Genomic DNA, 23,205 nt, shown 5'->3' on the forward strand with positions numbered 1-23,205 from the left:
ATAACACGATTCATTTTTCATCCCAACCCATGTATTGTTGTCTCCTTTGATGCGATGTTGGTCTCCATAGGATGGTATAACGAATGAACCAGCAATCTGATAGAGAGAGAGAGGTCACAGTTTTCTCCCAATGCATCAACATACCATAGTGGGCAAGCATCCTATTTGCCCACCATCCTCTATCATCAACTTCTCTCAAAGTTCGAAATTGCTGGTTTAGATGATTGGTATTTGACCTGGAAATACAAAAACATGAGGCACAATTGGGAACTGATGATGTTCTTTTTATGCATCCAAAAAGATAACTAGTTTTCATTAGTGTAATTGATTGCTCATTCATTTGACTTAAACCATGAATGATCAACCAAAGAGCAAAAGAATAGAAATGAGATGCAACTACTGCATTTACAGTGCTAATTCCTGTGGTACACACAAACCTTGACACTGCTAATTCACTCACTGATCATATATTTAGCAACATCTACACACCACTAATGCTAGCACACTCACTGATCATATATTTAGCAACATCTACACACCACTGTCAAATGGGCAATAACTATACAACCCCACCAAATTGAGATTTCTACAGCATGGAGATCATCAGTGTAGTTTCAGTTAAAAAAACTAGAATCTATTCTCTCGATGCTCAAGCAAACGATAGCTCGATTGTCCCTGTTGATATTTCGATACAATAGATAGGTTTGGAAGTTAGAGCAAGTCTGTACATAGGAGGCCACCATCAATGCCAATCTCTACAACATCAGTTGCACAGGTATGCACATCCCTTGGAGCACTGCACCATTAGACATCTTCCCCATAGGTACCTCCAGCAATTAGGTTTCCTGCGTCTAATCCCACAGCAACAGTTGGTCGTGAATGTGGTGCTTGTAGTGGCAGTAGCCTCCCTATGTATGTCTTCTCTAAAGCGATAACAACAATCATAAATTATTAGTATATAAGCAGAGTCTGTAAACAACACTATCGTAAAATCAGATCAGTTCCAATAAAAATTTTCTTATCCAGCAAAGTCTACGGTATTCACTTTGGTGAGTGCAAAAAAGAAGTCAAATGACACTTTGAATTCATGAAAGTGAATAAGGAATTGACAATATATTCCAAACTGATCAGTGAATGCAGAAATTAAGCATAGCATCTGACAGGAATCAATAAATTTAAGAAACTGATAGACTATTTAATGTAAGTTCAAAGTTTCTGATACAATGGAAAAACATTAACCAAATTCAATCCATTGCTAAGGATACAATTGCCACTACTTTACAAAGAAAGCTTTTCAATCCTTCTCAACAGAAAGAATCAAACCAACGATTGTTTGCAGCATAAAACGTGATGAATTTAAGACAAAGCACTTGCATGAATTACAAAAACTGGGCAATTGACCATTTTCATTTTGTTAATGTTCTGCATCAAAAGCTTAAATGAATCAATATATAACACCTCCAAAGCAAGTAAAATGCAAAGTATAAATCAATATACAAGTGAAAAGCATGTTAAATGAGGATGGTTAAATGGGACAAGATAAAAGTTCAGCTTGCATTGCTTCGAAAGAAAATTTTAGAGGACTCAAAACATCAAGTTAATGATTGTGGGCTTATCTAGCCCTATAAACCATTACAATTATTCTTCTATTTTTGATACGATGCTAATCGAGATAATTTTGATGACTGAACTTACTTAGCTTACATTCAAGAATTAATTCAGCAACAATGCATATAGTGAATTCATAGTTGACATCCAATATCTGATTTCATTTCACAAAAAAAAAAAAATTGGCACAGAAATTGGTTAATTGCAAAGAAACTACTGAATGATGTTGTGATGTGTCCCACATAATTTTGATAGATCTGTCTTACATATTCAAACATAATTTTTGTGACATCGGTAATCAACATTAATATGATTTATAGCAAGCATCTATACCTTCATTTACCAAATTCAATCAAACTAAAGCCTGCCGGATATTTTCAAAGAAAAAGAATTACACTATGATGGATAATGTACTAAAAGTTTTGACTATGACACAATTGAAGAAAACACATTGGATCAAGATCAGAATAACATTTTACAACTAAAATCCACATCATGCATTCTTGCTTCAATAAAAAGATGCCTTTACAACTTTATTATGATACATATATATATAAGAAAATAATGTATTTGTTGTTGTAGGATACTACCATGGGTCTCCTATGTTGGCACCACCTCAACATGCAACTCCATCACCCAAGAGAAGTGGCTTTTTGGAAGGATGATTAGTGATCAAGTGTTCATGGCTTCTTCATTTCTGCTCTTAAAGATTTGTTATAATACTCTGTAACCAAAAAGCTTTTGTTTCTGTGTTTGTCTGTTTTTTGTGTAATAAAAGTACTCAATATTAGAGGAATATTATCTTTAACCGATGAACAAAGATTAACGGAACTGTAGAAATTAGATATGATTTGCATATTGGACGGATGATCTGTTTTGCATCTTGTTCCAGATCTCAGCATGTAACCTATTTGGTCAGTTCTTACTGTAGAGCTTTTATGTAGAAGAGGAACTTTGATTTGTAAAACATATATTTTGAAGAGTTCGCTTGAGATGGAGTTGCTAAATAAACTATAAATGACCATCTAAAATATTTTTTTTAAAACTATCGAAAATTTAAATAATGTTGTTGGTGCAGCTAAAACAAACTTATAACTAAAATTTTTATTATATTGCATTGGTATAATTGTTAATGTTCTGCATCAAAAGCTTAAATGAATCAATATATAACACCTCTAAAGCAAGTAAAATGCAAAGTATAAATCAATAGACAAGTGAAAAGCATGTTAAATGAGGATGGTTCCAACCAGATAAAAGTTCAGTTTGCATTGCTTTGAAAGAAAATTTTAGAGGACTTAAAACATCAAGTTAATGATTGTGGGCTTATCTAGCCCTATAAACCATCACAATTATTCTTCCACTTCTGATACGATGCTAATCGAGATAATTTTGGTGACTGAACTTACTTAGCATACATTCAAGAAATTATTCAGCAACAATGCATATAGTGTATTCACGGTTCACAACCAATATCTGATTTCATTTCACAAAAAAAAAAAAAAAGAATTCGGCACAGAAATTGGTTAATTGCAATGAAAGTACTGAATGATGTTGTGATGTGTCCCACATAATTTTGATAGATCTGTCTTACATATTCAAACACAATTTTTGTGGCATCGGTAATCAACATTAATATGATTTATAGCAAGCATCTACACCTTCATTTACCAAATTCAATCAAACTAAAGCCTGTCGGATATTATCAAAGAAAAAGAATTACACTATGATGGATAATGCACTAAAAGTTTTGATTATGACACAATTGAAAAAAACACATTAGATCAAGATCAGAATAATATTTTATAACTAAAATCCACACAGTATATATGTATATTCAGTAACAAGTGAGGCCACCGAAATCTAGAAGAGGCCCCAATAACCAAAAAACTAAATAATGGACACCCATATTTAGATATCATGTATTCTTGCTTCAATATTTTTTGCTGCATATTTATCAGGATATAGCTACAAAATATATTTTTTTTCATCACTAATTTTGCCTTTAGCAACAAAATATATTTCATCTCCAATATTGATTGTAGCAACAAGAGCTTCCATTACTAGTAAAACTCTACAGCAGGAATTTTATATTTTTCAGTGAAAAAGTTATTTTCTCATTTAAAGGTTAACTTTATATAATTTGGAGGTATTTTAATCATCAAGATCTTGTACTTGTTTGACAGGAATATAAATAGTGATTCACTTACAATGTATACTTTAGAGCAGAAAGTCAATTTTCTTAATAGGAAAAGTCAAAACTTTTTCTTTTTTTTAAATTAGAGAAGACTAGAAACTTATGCCCACAGGTTTTACCAAGGACAAATTTTTCCCTAACTAGCTTTTAAAACAACGCAAATTTAATTGAAAGAAAACAATGTTAATAAATAAAACTGCACCAAAAATGAGATCACAAAATAAACTGCCTACTTTTATTTATTTTGTGAAATGGAGATCACTTACTATGGTTTTTGTGATGATTTCTCCACTAATTAGAAAGCTTTGTTTTGCAGCCTTGCTGCCCTTGCTGCTGGTTTCTTACTGATGAGTGCTGCTTGGATCCAGCCATCCTATTTGTCGGCAGATATCAGTGCTCGATCTTGAAGTATTTTCTGCCTTTGAACACACTTGAAGTATCTGCTCGGAAGCTGCAATCAAAATTTCAGGCTTGAAAGTGTTTCTGCATCCAAGAAAGACCAATGTAACTAAAATTGCTAAAAAATTCAAGAAGATGAGTAAAAAATATTGTAGTCAAAGAAAGAGGCAGACTTCATACATGTCAAAGCAGAACGAGAAATTGACATGGCAAACCACACAAAGTCCCGAAGACAGAACTGTGAAGCACTTCACGAAATGCAATGCCAATGGATAGCCCATACAAGATCAAATCTTGCACTAATGATAGGTTCCGTCGGCTCCGACCCTCGAACCACAAGCCAACACCAGTGCAGATATCTCCATCTTCGTTAGTCCAATAAGCTATCAGGTAATCAAGCAGAAAGCAGATGATCAATGTCCTTTCTTTAAAAGATATGTCAGTCTTTTTACATAAAACAGAATATGAAAACTCTACATCTAATTCTTTATCCTCTGAGATATCCATAATAATGTTGGACATTGATCTATATGACCCTATCATCATTGTAAAGAATATTGAAATGGATGTGTTTAAAGAACAAGTGATTTTGTTTGCCCGAATCAGTCTTGTCCCACTAAGTCTTGCCCAAGAATCCCCATAGAGGCATATCATCATAATACATTTCAAAGTAGTAGTCCCTTGAATACAGCATGATGTCTGTACTCTGCAACATCTTCTTTTGATAAGTTTTTGTTACAAAGAGACTTTGACTGCTTTTCCTCCATAAAATTTAACTCATATGGAGCAGTGACCAAATTGACAAGTTTTTGTTACAAAGAGACTTTGACTGCTTTTCCTCCAGAAAATTTAACTATATGGAGCATTGACCAAACGATCACCAAATTAGAACTTCCCCAATAGCTTCTTTTGATCTAATAAATCAGCAAAGTTAGTATTCCTAACAGACTCATCTAGCTTAGTAGTCAGTGGAACAGTAAGGATAGTCAAGAACGAGCAGAATGGCAAGTCATAGTAAGCATATGTCTCACTGCAGATGCAAAAAGGAAAGGACTGTCATATTTAAGAGACACTGAAAAAAGACAATTTTATTGATAGGAAAAAGTCAAAAAAAAAAAATAATAATTAGGGAAGAGTGGAAATATATGGCCACAGGTTTTGCTAAGGACAATTTTTTCCCTAATTAGCTTCTGAAACAAGGCAAGTTTAATCGAAAGAAAATAACGTTTAACAATAAATCTGCATGAAAAAATGAGATCACAAAATAAACTGCACACTTGTATTTCTTCGGTGAAATGGAGATCACTTACTATGGTTTTTGTTATGATTTCTCCACTCGAGAGAAGAGTGTTCCGTTGCTGCCCTATGCTGCTGCTTTCTTATTGATGAGTGCTGCCGAAGAAGAAGAAAAATAAAAAGGAGGAGAAGAAGTGCGTCGGAAACAGCGGTAGCGTCGAAGGGTGGAAGCTAACAGTTATAACAGCGGCATATAGCCGAAAGGGCAACATTGCAGCGGCGAAGAGGCAACGCTACTGTTTCGTTGTGTGTAGAGAGAGCCGCTGCCTCTTCACCATAAGATCTGGGACCCATAGCGGTGAAGGGGGCGGCAACATTGGAGCTGCGAAGAGGCAACGCTACTATTTCGTTGTGTAGAGCTGCTGCGTCTTCCCCCAACACAACCCCCAAACACCCTCCCCACCTTCTCCTCCCTATTTATTATTATGATTCAACCACATGATATTTATATTATAATAATATACACAGTAAAAGAAGATGAATATGCCACATAGACTCATATTAAGACCACGAAGAATGACTATTACGTCAATATCAAATGATTTTTTATTATTATTATTAATGTTAATTTAAAAAAGCAAATAATATTGCTAAAATTGCTAAAAAAAATCTGAGTAAAAAGATTGTAGTCAAAACAAGAGGCGGACTTCATAAATGTGGAAACAGAACGAGAAACTGACGTGGCAAACCACACGAAGTCCTCAAGGCATAGCACCGTGAACTACTTCGCCTGGCAGTCTTGGCAAGCATGCTACCGAATGCACTGCCAATGCAACACCAAATCTTGTACCTTCTATCAGCTCCCACCCAAACTCTTCAAGATCCTCCGTCTTGAAGACACACATCACTCTGTGCATCTCTCTCCTCTCCGACTCTTGCTCTGTCTTCCCCTTCTCGCCTTTCGCCTCTCCTCTGCTCCCTTCTCCTTCTTCTCCTCCTTCATTTCCTCCATGGAGCCCGTCGACCTCGTTCCGTCAGGCTACAGATTCCTTCCCACGGCGGATGAACTCGTGGTCGACTACCTCGCCAACTGGGTCGCCGGCAAACCCCTCCCTGGCCGCGCTGTCGCCTTCGCCGACGTCTACGGCACCGAGCCGTGGAATCTTCTCGGCAGCGATCGGAAGGAGGGCTATTTCTTTGCGGAGCCCCAGCCCAAGGCCAGCGGCGGCTCGCGCGTCGATCGAACGGCCGGCACCGGTTCTTGGCTTCTGAACAGTGTTGGAATTAAACTTGTTCAAGTGTCATAAAAAGGTTAATTGCATCAAGTGGGAGAATCATTACATCAAGAAGAAAAAATGGATTAGAAGTCTATAGAAGGATAAGTCAAATTGGTTATTGGTTTTTGAAAGGGTTTCTTGAAAGAGAATGATTCATCTTGAATACAATTAATATAATGTATCTTTGGGGACTATATAAACCCAATATGTTGGGTCATGAGAAAAATAGAGTTTCTGAAATTGTAAAAGTGTTTTTCTTGAGAGAAATATAGAAGATTGAAAGCTTGTCATACTCTTCCTCTATTTGATATCTCTATCCTCTCTTCCTATCAACATCAACATTTGGTATCAGAGCATAGGTTAAGCTATGGCCTCTTCCTCAAGTGCCATCCAACTCCAGATCCCCAGATTGACAAAAGAAAATTATGACATATGGTCATCCAAATGAAGGTTCTTCTAGGCTCCCAAGATGTATGGGAGTTTGTAGAAGATGGATTTGCTGAACTAAGTCCAGTAGAAGAAGGAGCAATGAATGCAGAAGGAAGAAAACAACTTAAAGAAAGAAGGAAGAAGGAGAAAAAGGCTTTGTTCACAATCTACCAAGGCCTTGATGATACAATGTTCGAGATCATCGCTCTAGCAAATACTTCAAAGGAGGCTTGGGAAATGCTTCAAAGAGCATTCGGTGGTGTTGATAAGGTAAAGAAACTTCGTCTACAAGTTTTACGAGCCGAGTTTGAGAAATTACAACAAGGTACTTCTGAAACCATTTCTGATTACTTCTCAAAAATCATTTCTATTGTTCATCAAATGAGACGAAATGGTGAACAAGTAAATGATCAGAGAGTAATAGAAAAAATATTGAGATCTCTAGATCCGAAATTTGATTTTATTGCTGTTGCGATCGAAGAATCTAAAGATTTGGAAAAAATGTCTTTAGAAGAATTTATGGGTTCCCTTCAAGTTCATGAACAAAGGATTACAAAAAGAGGAGAAGAGAAAACTATGGAGCAAGCACTACAAGCTAAGTTTGCTCTTGAAAATAAAAGAGAATCAAATTCTCAAAGAGGAAGAGGACGAGGACAAAGAGGAAGAGGAGGCAGAAATCAGACCAATCAAGAATCTCCAAACAGTGAAGATGTTGGAGAAAATTATAGCCAAAGAGGCCGAGGTTATGGTCGAGGACGTGGCCGAGGTCGTGGACGTGGCAGAAACTCTAAAAAGTCTGAAATACAATGTTATGTTTGCAAAAGGTATGGACATTATTCTTTTGAATGTTATTATAATCATAATAATCAAGGTGATAAGGCAAATTTTGTTGAGGAAGAAAAGAACGTAAATCAAGTTTTATTAATGAGTTATGATAATTTGAAAGAGGATCAATCTATGATATGATATCTAGATACAGGAGCTTCAAATCACATGTGTGGCATTAAAGAGCTATTTTCAGAAATAGATACAAGTTATTCCGGGAACATTACATTTGGCGATTTGTCTCAAAGACCAGTAAGAGGCAAAGGTAAAATTCTCCTTGAACTTAATAATGGCAAGGAAGTATGCATTTCAGATGTTTATTATGTTCCTGATATGAAAAATAATATTTTAAGCTTGGGATAATTACTTGAAAAAGGTTATGAAATTGAGATGAAAGATATGACTCTCTCAATTCGTGACAAGAATAAAACATTGATATCACATGTGAAAATGGCAAGGAATAGAATGTTTCCTCTACATTTGAGTATTTTTGATCAATCAAATTGTTTTAAAGCTGATATTGAGGATATTTCTACGCTTTGGTATCTTAGATATGCTCATTTAAATTTTGAGGCTTTGAAACTTCTAGAAAAGTATAATATGGTGACAGGAATGCCAAAAATTGATCGCCCAGCAAAACTATGTGAAGTATGTGTCATGGGTAAACAAGAAAGAAAGCCTTTCAAAGTGAGAAGAACAAAAAGAGCATGGCATCGACTCGATCTGGTGCACTCGGATGTTTGTGGCCCTATCAATCCAATAACACTTGGAGGAAGCAGGTATTTTCTTACATTTACTGATGATCATAGTGGCAAAACTTGGGTTTACATGTTAAAAGAAAAGAAAGAAGTTTTAAGCAAATTCAAAGAATTTAAGGATTTGGTTGAAAGACAAAGTTGTTGTAAGATTAAATGTTTAAGAACAGATAGAGGTGGTGAATATATATCAAATGAATTTGAAAGTTTTTGTAGAAATAATGGAATTCTACATCAATTCACCATGCCATACACACCTCAACAAAATGGTGTCTCGGAAAGAAAAAATAGGACTATCCTTAATATGGTCCGATGCATGTTAAAGGAAAGAAAAATTCCGAAAGAATTTTGGGGTGATGCTGTTGCTTGTGCAGTTTATTTGCTTAACAGGTTTCCGACAAAGCGAATTGGTAATGTTACACCAGAAGAAGCATGGAGCTTACAAAAACCAAGAGTTGATCATTTGAGGATTTTTGGAAGTGTTGCATTTGCTAAAATACCAGAAGAGAAGAGAACAAAATTGGAGGATAAAAGTCAAAAATGCATTTTGCTAGGTTATCCAGAAAATTCCAGTGGTTACAAACTCTATAATCCTATCACAAATAAAGTTGTGATGTCAAGAGATGTTGAGTTTGATGAACAACAGATTTGGAACTGGAAAAGTGATGAGCAGCATAAGAAAGCTGTAGTTTCAGAAGAAGATGATATAATACAAGCAAGCACCGAAGTTGCTGTGCCGGAATCATCACCTAGATCAGCTAGGTTACATGATTCAAGAAGTCCAATTATAAGAAGGACAAGACCTATTCAGGACCTATATTATGTGACTCGAAGGATTGATACTAACAACGACGAACTTTCTTTATTTTGTCTTTTTGCAGGATATGATCTATTAACCTTCGAAGAAGCTTATAGAGATGAAAAATGGCAACAAGCTATGAATGAAGAGATTCATGCCATTAACAAAAATAATACATGGGAGCTTACTACACTTCCAGAAGACCACCAAGCTATCAGTGTTAGGTGGATCTTCAAAACAAAAAGAAATGCAAAAGGAGAGGTGGAGAAATACAAGGCCAGATTGGTCGCGAAGGGATATAAACAACAATATGGGATTTATTATGAAGAAGTATTTGCATCAGTTGCTCGATTAGAGACAGTAAGATTACTTATCTCTCTAGCAGCTCAAATGAAATGGAAGATTTTACAAATGGATGTCAAATCAGCATTTCTTAATGGAGTTCTTGAAGAAGAGGTATATATTCAACAACCCCCTGGTTTTATTATTCAAGAACAAGAAGACAAAGTATACAAGTTAAAGAGAGCTCTTTATGGGCTTAAACAAGCCCCACGGGCATGGAATTCTCGAATAGATACTTATTTTATTCCAAATGGTTTTTCTAAATGTCCACATGAACATGCTCTCTATACGAAATCTAACTCTAATGGAGATATCTTGTTTGTATGCCTATATGTAGATGATTTAATATTTACAGGCAATAGTAGCTCCATGATTATAGATTTTAAGCACTCTATGAAAAAGGAGTTTGAGATGATCGACTTGGGCTTAATGACTTATTTCCTTGGTATCGAAGTTATACAAGATAATGGAGGAATTTTTATCTCACAAGAAAATTATGCAAAGGAGGTTTTAAAGAAGTTTTCTATGGAAGATTGTCATCCTACAGATACACCTGTTGAATATGGCACCAAGTTGACAAAGGAAGGTGAAGGTACATACATTAATCCAACTTATTATAAAAGTCTAGTTGGATGTTTAAGGTATTTGACATGCACTCGACCTGATATACTATTTGGAGTTGGTTTAATAAGTAGATTTATGGAAGTTCCAAAGACATCTCATTTAAATGTCGCTAAAAGAATTTTGCGATATATCAAAGGAACAATTGAGTATGGAATGTTCTATTCATCATATAAAAAGTTGGAGCTCATTGGATATAGTGAAAGTGATTGGGCCGGAAGCTACGATGATCGGAAGAGTACAACTGGATTTGTATTTTTTTTTTGTGAAGCTACATTCACTTGGTCTTCAAAAAAGCAACGAATCGTTGCTCTATCAAGTTGTGAAGCAGAATATATAGCAGCTTCTTCTAGTGTTTGTCATGCAATATGGCTAAGAAGATTACTCCAAGAGCTTCATATGCCACAGGAGAAGTCAACCAAGATTTATGTTGATAACAAATCAGCTATTGCCTTAGCCAAGAATCCAGTCTATCATGAAAGATCGAAGCATATCGATACAAGATTTCATTTCATAAGAGATCATATCAAAAATAAAGAAGTGGAGATACATCATGTCAAGACAAGTGAACAAGTGGCTGATATACTCACAAAGCATCTTAAATTTGAAATATTTCAACAACTTCGAAGAAAACTTGGCATGCTAGATGGAACAAGTTTAAGAGGGGAGAATGTTGGAATTAAACTTGTTCAAGTGTCATAAAAAGGTTCATTGCATCAAGTGGGAGAATCATTACATCAAGAAGAAAAAATGGATTAGAAGTCTATAGAAGGATAAGTCAAATTGGTTATTGGTTCTTGAAAGGGTTTCTTGAAAGAGAATGATTCATCTTGAATACAATTAATATAAAGTATCTTTGGGGACTATATAAACCCCATATATTGGGTCATGAGAAAAATAGAGTTTCTGAAATTGTAAAAGTGTTTTTCTTGAGAGAAATATAGAAGATTGAAAGCTTGTCATACTTTTCCTCTATTTGATATCTCTATCCTCTCTTCCTATCAACATCAACAAACAGAAGGCAAGAACCCGTCAAGTCCATCGTCGACGGGCGCGAGATCGTGGTGGGAACAAGGAGCTACCTTTCCTTCAAGGACGGCCGGCGGAAGAACTCTGGGTGGACAATGTATGAATACCATATGTGTTCATCCACCTTCGAGACACGAGTTCTCTGTCACGTGAAGAAGACCTCGTATCAACCCATCTCCGGCGGCAAGTTCAAGAAATCGGTTGAGTCCACGTTCACGGAGGCCGCGACGGAGACGCTCACCGGCGGCAACAGTTTCGTTGGGCAGAAGAGAAATAGAGAGGAATCTTCTACTCTCTCATCAGCAGCACCTAAGAAGCCATGCCGATGCCGGCGTGTGGTTGCACATTCCAGCGGAGAATTGCAGTCCGACGTCTCACCACCTCCAACCGCGGTGGTGCAACAGCCTTTATCGGCTCCCGTCGTGACACCCCCGGAGAGTCGTTCTTCTTCCTCGGATACGAAATAATGTTCTTGTTGTTCTAGGATACTACTATGGGTCTCCTATGATGGCACCACCTCAACATGCAGCTCCATCACCCAGGAGAATCGGCTTTCTTGGAAGAATGATCAAAATGTTCATGGTTTCTTGGTTTTTTGCTTTTAAAGATCTGTTCTAATACTCTATAAACAAAACTTTTTATTTCTTTGTTTTTCTATTTTTTTATGATAAAAATAGTTAACATTAGAGGAATATTTTCTTTAATTGATGAATAAAAATTAAATGAAACAGTGAAATTTAAACAAAATGCTTCTTGTTTGTGTGAGTTTTTGAGAACCGTTTGAATCATTCCTTATTCAAAACGTTTCTCAAAAACTAAAAATGCATCTCATTACGATTCTAATTCACTTTATTTGTTGCATTGGCTTTCTTGGAAGAATGATTAGTGATCAAAGTGTTCATAGTTTTTGCTCTTTGCATTGGTTTTCTTGAAAGAATGATTAGTGATTAAGTGTTCATGGCTTTTTGGTTTTTGCTCTTAAAGATTTGTCCGAAATACTCTATAACCAAAACCTTCTGTTTCTTTGTTTATCTATTTTTTTGTGTGATAAAACCTTCAGTTTCTTGGAAGAATGATTAGTGATCAAGTGTTCATGGTTTCTTGGTTTTTTGTTCTTAAAGATTTGTTCTAATACTCTGTAACCAAAACCTTTTTTTTTCTGTTTTTTTGTGTGATAAAAATAACAAACATTAGAGGAATATTATCTTTAACTAACGAACAATGATTAAGTGGAACAGTAAAAAATTAAACATGATTTGCATGTTATATAAAAAAGCGGTTCTGAAGACATTTGAATCACATTACAATTCTAATTTCACTTTATTCTTTTGTATTGTACAGTGAACGTTTTTTAAAATCTTAAAATCAAAGATAAAATATTCTATTTCCATATTATCAATGAAAGACTATCGATGATAGCTAGCTAGCGAGAGAACGACATCAAGATAAATACCAATACCTATTAGGATAGATGATCCGTTTTGCATCTTGTTTTGAATCTTAGCATGTAACCTATTTGGTCGGTTCCTAATGTAGTTGACTTGAGGGGAATTTTTTTTTTTTTTTGCTGCTTATTTATCAAGATATAGCTATAAAATATATTTCTTTTCATCACTAATTTGCCTTTAGCAACAAAATATATTGCATCTCCAATATTGATTGGAGCAACAATAAGATCTTCCATTACTAGTAAAACTCTTCAGCAAGAATTTTATATTTTTCAGTGAAAACAGTTATTTTCTCATTTAAAGGTTAATTTATGTAATTTGGTGGTATTTTAATCATCAAGATATTGTACTTGTTTGACAGGAATATAAATACCGATTCATTTACAGGAATATAAATACTGATTCACATCGGCGAAGCGGTGATGAGGCAGCACTGCTATAGTGGCGAAGCTACGAAGAGGAAGTGTCGCAATAGCATCGCAGCGACGAAGAGGCAAGAAGGACTCTCCGATGTATGAATAAAACACACCAAAAAATCCAAGAAGGATGATGAATATCGTAACAGTTATGAGATAGAAGTATCAGATGATATTAATAGAAATTAGCACTAGAAGAGTTTCGTGAGAGCTCTTACAACACTACAAGCTGAGTTCCGGAACCAACTATAGTTAAAAACAAAGACGTGTTTCTTCAGAAATCAAAATATATCTCCATCCAGACTCCATACTAAGAGAATGTCTTCACGATATTAGTATTTTAGTAAAAAATAAAAATTAAACGTAAGAAAATATGCTACAAAAAAGAAAATCATGGAGTTTATATATCTTACTTTACAAAATCATTTTTTTACAAAAGCATGAGAAATATGCTTCAAAAGGAAATATGCACCATTTAGGACACCTTTTTAATTTCATATATACACCCTCAAGCTCCCAGATAACACATCATAGATCGATAAGACGATGAGATCTAAAAACTGAATTGTCTCTCAAATTATATCGCACTTGCATTTACTTAATCATATCTGGATCTACATGAATGGAGAAAATGTTTACGTGTTGATAAATGCCATCTAAAAACTTATTTTGTCTGGGAATATAAGCATAACATAATCAAATATTGTAGCCGACTTGGCTTTTTCCTTGGCTGACTTCACAAAGTCAAATAAATGTAAGTCTTACGTAGAACAAGTTCTATTATATATATTATTTTTTCTTTGAGATCATATTGAAATTACTCGATGTTAAATTTTTGGATTGTCATACTGTCCTCCACTCAGGTACCTAATATCCTCATTTATAATATTTTTGATATCGGATCGGATTAATGGTATCGATGATGTTAAATCATGTAAGTATGCCAAAGTTTTTAACTCTTTAGTTTATTTGTTCATATCTATGTATGGAAGAGGAAAGGCACAAGGAATATCTGCTACCCACATAATAAATTTTTATACCAACTCCATGAAAACTCTTGAAAATTGTGTGAATTAAAATGAATGAAATAACACTGGATTGGATGTTGTTCAAAAGATGAACTAAATTACCACCTTAATGTATGTCATTATTGGAAAACCACAACTCAACTCATAATAACTAAATGGCAATAGAAGCATTTCATTTACAAATATGTTCAAGCACAAGAGTTTCAAGATGCAAAAATAGATTGCAATGTCTATTATCAGATTAACCGAATGGTAGAATTCTCTGAGAGAAATGAGAAGGTCAGATATTAATCTTAGAGCATCCACTTATCCAGAGAGTCTCTTCGAGTCGTATATAAAAGGAGTTCGCTTTGTAAACAGCAATACTAGAAGTCAGAGCATATATGACACGAGAACTATGAAAATGGCTCACCGATCGATTGTATTTTAACTTCTCAACAAGGGATATCATTGCTAACAAAACTCAAAGAATTACTGACAATATACAGCAGAAATTGTTACTGACAATATACACTTACATAAGGGAACGTAAAACAAAGTAACTAAAAATAACAGGCCTAAACAGTATTACTACCGGAGATTCCCACTTAAAAGCTCAATGATCACTAACAGATGTTTGAGGATACATACATTTTATAACTAAAATCCACACAGTATATATATATATATATATATATATATTCAGTAACAAATGAGGCCACATAAATCTAGAAGAGGCCCCAATAACCAAGAAAACTAGATAATGGGTATACTTAGATACCATGTATTCTTGCTTGCATCTATAACTTTATTATGATACATATATATGAGAAAATAAAGTATTTGTTGTTTTGGGATACTACCATGAGTCTCCTATGATGGCACCACCTCAATATGCAACTCCACCACTCAAGGGAAGTGGCTTTTTGTAAGGATGATCAGTGATCCAGTGTTCATGACTTCTTCGTTTCTGCTTTTAAAGATTTGTTATAATACTCTATAACCAAAAAGCTTTTGTTTCTATGTTTCCCTAGTTGTTTTTATCCTATAAAGAAAAATAGCTAGGGTTTATATTTGAGCCATTGGGTTTCCTAGCCGTCGGCCCTTGTGTTAGTTGATTAGGGTTAAGAATCACTTAAGAAGTAACCCTTAGGGCTAGGGTTTAGAGCCCTATATAAGTATGTAGCTTCCATCTCTTTGGGAGTAAGATCTATGTACAATTACAGGAACCCTGTACCATTTCGAGTAATCTCCCTTAGATCAATCTATAGAATTCCTCTATCATTCACCATGCGCGCCAGCTTTGCACGCCAACGTTTGGTGGGTTCACTATGCACACCAGCGTTTGCTTGATGCCTATCCGGTGAGTTGGGACAAAAGATGTATTAGTACGGCTCGTGAATGGGGTGATCAGTTCATGCAACTTGTATTTATTATAAATTTAGAGTGATCATTAACTTATCTTTTACTCCAAGAGACCCATTTGTTCGTGGATTCTGGTGGGATACAGCCTGGTGCTATGCTTCTTCATATATAATGATAGTGTGTCCATCATGAAGTACCTACCAGATATATTATTATTGTTTTTGTAACCAATGATAGAGACAGACAATCAATCATCAGTCACTTTAGAAGTTGATAGATTCTATTGTATTAGATTCAAGCATTGCTTTCACCATCACTTTAAAAATAACCTTAGCCGTCACCTCTGCCCTTCATCCGTCGATGTCTTCATGCTCTCACCCATTGCTTTCACCATCACCTCCGCCCTTTGTTTGTTGTTGTTGAAGACTCACCTCCGCCCTTTGTTTGTTGTTGTTGAAGACTCAATGACACATTGTCACTTGTGAGCCTTCTCCTTGAGGGAGTTGAAGACATAAGATTGATCGATGGGATTTGAGAGGTCTTTAAGACGATGATGATCAAAATCGACTGTCGCTAAGCAAATAGAGAAGGTCATCTACGCTAAGCACCAAGGCAAGTCATGGTGACGGTCGTGGACGATGATGATCAGGATCAACAGATGCTAAGCCCACCAAGGCACCAAGCATCAAAGCAGGTTATGGCAACGACTGCAGAGGTCAATAGTCATTGTAATAATGATGGGAGGAACGTCGAGTGATCGATGATGTGCTCGAGCTAGGGTTTTTTAAGTGAGGAGCTTATTGTCCATGACACAATAGGCAATGATGAAGGCCTTGTAAGTACTCTCATGAAGTTTCACATCAAGAGTGAGATACTACAACAACAATCACTAGGGGCCTTCATCTTGTCGGCCACCGTGAATGCCAACAGTCACTACAACAACAATGATGGGATGAATGTCAATTGCTCAAATATGCACTCGAACTAGGGGCTATACGTGAGGGACTTGCTACTAATGATGCAATATGCAGTGACGAAGATCTTGTAAGTGCTCTTATAGAGCTTTGCAGTGAAGATCTATTGGACTTCCTTTAAGAGTTGTACGAACCATTTCTCTCTCTGTGAAGAGACACGTTGAGTCGTACGAATCATTTCTCTTTCTCTCTCTCTGACATGTTATTATCGATGGAACGAGAGTGCAACAGATGAGGATAGAGTAGGTGTGTCTCTCTCTCTCTCTGTGAAGAGACATTATTATTGACGGAACGAGAGTGCAGTAGATGAGGATAGAGGAGGTGAACGAGAACACAACGACAACGATGAACAAAAGACGAAAGCAACAAGACCAAAGATAATTTTATCTTTAAAAAATAAAATATATTATAAAATAGATTATATATATATATATATATATATATATATATATATATATATTTGTGTGTGTGTGTGTTTGTTTTCCAACATGAACATGAAAGAATAATCAGAAGATAGAGTAAATAAAAATGGATAAATGTTTTTACAGATTTTGTTTTGGTAAGCAACTGATAATTCGATCCGCAAAACATCGTCCCCACAGAACATCAATTACTCTGCCGCCACTGCCAATATCTTCACGACCACTGTGTTTACACATCAATGTGTTTGGGACGCGAAACCAGCATTGTTAAAATATGTATAACGCCTCAACTTGGCTAAGTAGCACATATTATTTGCTCAACTCATCTCCCAACGATTCATTCATATACGAAAAACATTTCAAAATGGATCAAACGATTTGAGGATTTCAATGGCCATATACATCTTTTTCTTAGTCTAGCAATGGAATTCCATGAGTTTAATTTTGAACTCTCTCGTACATCTTCATTTTGCCTACCCTTAACCCCCCAAAGGTAGTGATAATTTCAAACCGAAACAAACATTTATATTTATGCCATAGAGAATCCTTATGATGCTAAGAAACAACGATGAGAATAGCACTGTTACCATCTACCATAATTATCTAACAATTCAACTGCATTTTGGGTTGAAACACAGTCCAAAAACTTTTGGGATGGAATTTATGACCCATAGGATTCAAGCTTTCGTAATTCCTTCTCTACTAGTTGAATGTGAGAGATTCCCTTGAGATGTTGCCTCCTTTGACATGAACCTTGCCTTTTCATGATGGGTTCCCCAAAGACCTTCTAAGCTTAGGAGTGGTTTTCACCCTTTTATCCTACTTCTCCAACCCTTCAATTAATATATACCAATGGGAGACCAAACATGAAACCATAAGAGACTAGGGGGGGGGGGGGGGGGGGACTAAAACTACTCTGCCAATCATCCTTTAGCTTTCACAAAGGGCCTATTATGAGGGCACAGAGCCTAAACTATGATGTAAAAGGAGATGGTCAGAATCACTGATAACAGTGCATCACACCTTCGCATGCTTTCAATACCTATTTCTGTCAGTATCACCCATTGTGGCTCTCAATCTCAAGTGATCAACCTTTTTAATACACATGCTACCAATAGATAAATAAATACTGTGTGCCAAATCCTCATATTACTATCACTCCTGAATTCCTAAGCATATCCTTTTTATTTCTCACCATGAACATGATCATATGCAACTTCAAAGCCAGGACATCAGGATCATATAGCTTGGCCAATCCAAGACAAAAAACCAGCACTATATATGGTGGTAACCCCTCCTACTCCTAAACAAGCCCTTGTTGTTACTTACTATCTCAAGCAATCTATGTTAGACATTCATTATTTTCTGGTGAGGCTAATGTTCTTATTAGCAATAAGTCCTAATAACATGCAGTGATGATGGTTTAGGTTCTAACCTAAACCAATGTTCTCAAGCCAAATTCAAACCTGAAGCTACATGAATCCGATTTTGGGTTCGGATTTAACGGAACCTCATCGCGCCCAACTTGTTTTCAGTTTCTCATAAAGCAAACAAATCATTAGAATTGTTTGGCTTATTTCTTTGCTCAATTTATTCTATTTCTTTCCAATTCTTCCCTAGTTCTCAACAAACAATTCCAGCTCCTGGCCCTTTCCATTACAAATAACAATGTTTTTTATGGAGATCACATGTTTCCTTGGACATCCTAAATCATGTAAATTGTATGATGCTAGAACATGGTTTAGCAATTCCTAACAGGACCTCAAAAAAAGAATGCTATCTGTAAAGAGCATTTGCAGATTTAAAGTCCTAAGCAAAATGACAACATTTCGGACAAATGAAGATGATCACAAACACATAAAAGCTAAATTTGACAACCATTTAATCGTCAGATGTTCTTTTCCCCCAAACTTTTTCAGATCAGGAATACCAACCGGATGATAAAGAACAAGACGTGCATCATCAGTCCCTATAAGTTCTGAACCATCAGAATAAGCCGGACACAACAAACAACAAGTTCAGAAATCTAGAATTACTAATCTATGTACTGAAATGGTCTTGTAGTTTTCTTTCAACGGATCGCTTGCAAAGATGCAATTGTAGGCAAACACGATTGATTTAAACCAACAACGACGTCCATAGATCAGCCAAATAAAATGAAGATTGTCAGATGAACGAAAACGAGAATCTAAAACATATAATGATGTCAACAAGCATTGGCACGGAACCGTCCCACATTAATGGAAAGCAGACGCATTGCGAGAGCTAGATAGATGCTACCTTAGCTTAGAACCTGAGCTTGGTGAAGAACCACCGGTTCTTGCCGGTCTTGAAGCGCTCCTCCAAGCGGGCCTTGGTCTCCTTGCATGCGGTGACCTTCTTGTCGCGGGACTGCAGCGCGTCGAGGGTGGCGACGTCCTTGAGATCGACATCGAGCGTGTAACGGGTGGGCATGATGTGGCTGTAGTTCACCAGCTTCAGAAAGGCCTTCACGCGAGACTTCTTAGCCGTCTTCTTCGCCGAATCCTTGCGGATGACCTTCTTCGGGTACTTGGCGATGCCGGCCACCAGGCAATGGCCGTAGGGCCGCTCCCGCGTGCCGTCGTCGAAGGCCCGCACGATGACCGCCTTCCGCCCCGCGAAACGGCCTTGCAGGACGATCACCGCTTTGTTCGGCTTCAGGAACTTCACCATTTCTCCTCCTCCTCTTCCCCCACTCCGATCGCCTCGCCGCCTCTCAAGCTCATAGGACGAATCCCACAAGAGGGGAGTTTATATAGGAGTTCGATTAGGGTTGGCGGCCGTGTATAATGAATGGGTCAACATTGAGTCACCAATTATGCGAAATGGGCCTCAATATGGGCCGGGCTTTTAATAGCGTAGCATTATAATTCTTTATATATTAAATTAGGGACAAATAAGTAAAGCCCCTTTATACAGATACGTACACACACATATATAAATATAAATATTATATATATTTATATATATATATAATCTATTCCACGGAACAAAGTCACCCGATTGTGTACCTGCACACCCTGGCTTCTTTGTAGACAAGCCCGGGCCTACACAGGTACCCTTTACTCGGACTGCAGTGCTCGTCCTCCGCGCAAATGCACTGTCCTTCCAGTGCGCAGCCGTTACCTGTGTTCGATCCCTGCCCCGAGACCACTTCATCCCACCATGGGCTCTGAAACATGCCTCCGGGATCCGATTGGTTCTTGGCCGCCAGAAAATTGCTGAAACCAGGGTACTTTCGGTGCACACCAAGGAAGGCAACCCTTCGATTCTTCGCCCAGTGCGGCCTGGCTCCGTGCTTCATGAACGCCATCTGCTCCACCTCCTCCCAGACGTCCTGGTTCAGCCTGGGAGTGGACGGGTCATCGGCTCTGTAGTAGTTGAAATCCAGGACGATAGAGTCCTCGGGCTGGCCGAGGAGCGCGTCCGATTTTTTGATGAAGCGTATCAGAAACCCGTTGTAGTTGTCGACGCCGCAGAAGTTCTCCGGTTTCAGATCCCTGAGCTGCTTCACGTCGTGGATGAAGTCCATGAACTTGGGAGGAGAGAAGATTGCCGTGGTCTCGTAGAAGAACAACCCTTTGCCTCGAGGATCCCAAGGGCACGTTCTCAAGCTGTCCGCTTCCGGTGAGTGTTGGCAGGAGCCGGAGGTCTGCATCTTTCCCTGGCGGCCCACCACCGGGTAGCCTGTGAAGATCCCGTTGTTCTTCAAGCCATTGCCCGCCAACCTTCTATACTCCAGCTCGGCGGCTGCGCTGACGCACTTCCCCCTGCTGTTTCTTGATTCGTCGTAACGCTTCTCTGCATCACAGAAGAATCTGGTGAGCGAACGCAGCGCCCTTGGAGCAAGCGCACGAGAAATTTGGCGATAGTTCACGCGGTACCAGTAGCTCGTATTGCGGCGCAGACCGCCATGAGGTTTGGTTGGAAGCCGATGAAGTCATTGATGCCGTCGCCGGAGGCGTTCGAGGGGACTCGATCGTCGAATCTGAATGCAACTTTGTGCTGCGATGGAAACCAGGTGAGGTCAGAGAATTCGTGCTTGCGAGCAACATCCAACAGGCGATCTTGGAAGCTGGCGTCGTCGTGGAATGAGTACGTGATGCTTCTCTTGAAGCTGGGTTCGAGTGACAGTGTCACCTGTAGATCCAAGTCGAGAAATCTGATCGCCATGTTTACAGCAGAGCATGATAGAAACATGAGAGGATGGAATCGATGTCACGTAACACCTTCATGCTCTTCCGACTCTTTGAAGCGAAGGAGACATAGGGCAGTGGTGGAGGATTGCACTGACCTGAGATATGATCCCCAGAAGCCCCAGGGAGACGCTTGCGGCATTGAAGAGCGGGTCTCCCCGGAGCAACCTGACGACCTTCGCGTACCCTTCCGACTCACCGGCCGGGATCACCATGCTCAGGCTCACGACATGGTCGTGGACGGCTCCTCCCTTGCCCCACCAGGAGCTGCCATGCGACCCCGTGCTGATGATCCCGCCGACGCTGACCCCCTCCCAGTACGTTGAGGCGACCAGGCTCAGCCCGGCCGCCTCCACCTTATCAATCAGATCCCGCAGCCCCACGCCGGAATCAGCCGTCACCGTGCGGCCAGCCACGTCCACCTCTATCCGCGTGTTGTACTTCGCGGTGCTTATCAGAACCGAGTTCTCCGGCGGGGGGCAGGCCAGCTTCGGGATTGCGTGCGAGAATCCGCTCACCACCTTCGCCTTGAGGTTGTTCCGGTTGGCCTCGGCCACGGCCGACCGCAGTTCCTCCTCGTTCGTGGGGTAGACGACGCTGCGGACCCAGCATTCGCTTCTGTCTCCCCAGGCGCCGTAGGCGTTGGAGAGGACGCAGCCCGTGACGTTGCAGCGAACGGGCGGAGCCGGTGGCTTGGCGGAGGTGAAGTATGGATTCGACCCGATGACGACGAGCAGCAGCAGAAGAAGAAGCGCCCGAATTGGGGAAGCCATGTCGATGCCTGGTTGACCGCCCTCCTGTCCCTTGTCTTACTTATACATGCACGTGGAGTGGCACAAATCTTTAAGAAGCAACGTGGAAGGTCTCTTATGGCTCAACAACGCACTGTGGGTGTTCATGTGCTATTTAATGTTAATGTGCTTTATTCACTGGAGCCTATGAGGATGAGAGCAATATATTATCATATCTTGTACAAGCAATATATATATCATATATATATATATATATATACACACACTTATACTTTTGCCCCTTTTGACTTGAATCATTCATCTATTTAATATAAAAAATCATTTTTAATTAGTAAGGAGCACAACTTGTGCCATAAAATTTATCAGAATTATGGGGTTCAAAAGCCATTGCCAACTGTTGTGCTATATTTTTTTTTTCCAGAAAATGATAATATTTATTAGAATTTTGATTTTTTTTCCTGTCTTTTCTTCAAAAGAGATATTTTATGTTTTTCCTATATGTTTTTGTTTCTTTTGTAAGGAGATATTAGGATTGAGATTTGTAGATATGGGTTGCAATTATCTTTAGAAAATAGTTGATAAATTATAATTCAATATCAATCCTTTTTTGAAGTTTTTTTTTCTTCTTCTTGATCAAAAAAATTACTTAAGATTTTTTTTCTTATTAAGATTATTTTGAAAACTATTTTTTCAAAAAAAAAATCATTGAATGGGAAGATAGTGAGAAGACCAAAAAAATCATTGTTATAGCAGTAATTCTTCTATCTTACCTTTCCTTGTATGCATCTTTGAAAGATAAATAAATACCTTAGTGTTTAAAGAATGAATTCCTTTCTCACTCTACATTAGAAAATAGCTTACTCTCCTAACATCTCTCTCTCCTTTCTTGATTAAGCTTTAAATGGGAATCAATGAAGAGGTTATGATATTTCCAACAAAAAAGGACAGCATGATCATGAATGAAAGCAAAACATGTTTGTATAACCATAGAAGCCATAATGAGAAGGGTTTGAAGTTGGTGATAGACATGTGCTTCATACATGTTCTTGTGTGAGCCACATGGTGCATAGTAATTTGTTCCTTGTCCATA

General features: G+C 38.0%; 3 protein-coding genes and 1 long non-coding RNA gene across 4 annotated transcripts; 1 reads left to right on the plus strand and 3 right to left on the minus strand.

The window, feature by feature from the left end:
• Positions 1-386: 386 nt before the first annotated feature.
• On the minus strand, positions 387-5,870 carry LOC135609815 (uncharacterized). The gene is made up of 4 exons (XR_010485930.1): positions 5,512-5,870; positions 4,382-4,584; positions 4,069-4,285; positions 387-923 (listed from the first exon to the last, which is right to left on the minus strand). It is a non-coding gene; the product is annotated as an uncharacterized LOC135609815 (long non-coding RNA).
• Positions 5,871-6,447: 577 nt separating this feature from the next.
• Positions 6,448-11,981, plus strand: LOC135611404 (NAC domain-containing protein 41-like). Its single transcript, XM_065107151.1, has 2 exons — positions 6,448-6,737; positions 11,504-11,981. The coding sequence occupies exons 1-2, from the start codon at positions 6,448-6,450 to the stop codon at positions 11,979-11,981; spliced, it is 768 nt and encodes a 255-aa protein (XP_064963223.1).
• Positions 11,982-19,317: 7,336 nt separating this feature from the next.
• Positions 19,318-19,897, minus strand: LOC135609817 (large ribosomal subunit protein eL27x). Its single transcript, XM_065103480.1, has one exon. The coding sequence runs from the start codon at positions 19,838-19,840 to the stop codon at positions 19,433-19,435; it is 408 nt and encodes a 135-aa protein (XP_064959552.1). The 5' UTR covers positions 19,841-19,897; the 3' UTR covers positions 19,318-19,432.
• Positions 19,898-20,014: 117 nt separating this feature from the next.
• Positions 20,015-22,141, minus strand: LOC135609816 (L-gulonolactone oxidase 3-like). The gene is made up of 3 exons (XM_065103479.1): positions 21,462-22,141; positions 21,052-21,307; positions 20,015-20,968 (listed from the first exon to the last, which is right to left on the minus strand). Exons 1-3 carry the CDS (start codon positions 22,134-22,136, stop codon positions 20,163-20,165), a joined length of 1,737 nt encoding a protein of 578 aa, XP_064959551.1. The 5' UTR covers positions 22,137-22,141; the 3' UTR covers positions 20,015-20,162.
• Between the last annotated feature and the right edge of the window lie 1,064 nt (positions 22,142-23,205).

This window comes from Musa acuminata, chromosome BXJ2-4 (assembly GCF_036884655.1).
Source record: "Musa acuminata AAA Group cultivar baxijiao chromosome BXJ2-4, Cavendish_Baxijiao_AAA, whole genome shotgun sequence".
Lineage (NCBI taxonomy): Eukaryota > Viridiplantae > Streptophyta > Magnoliopsida > Zingiberales > Musaceae > Musa > Musa acuminata.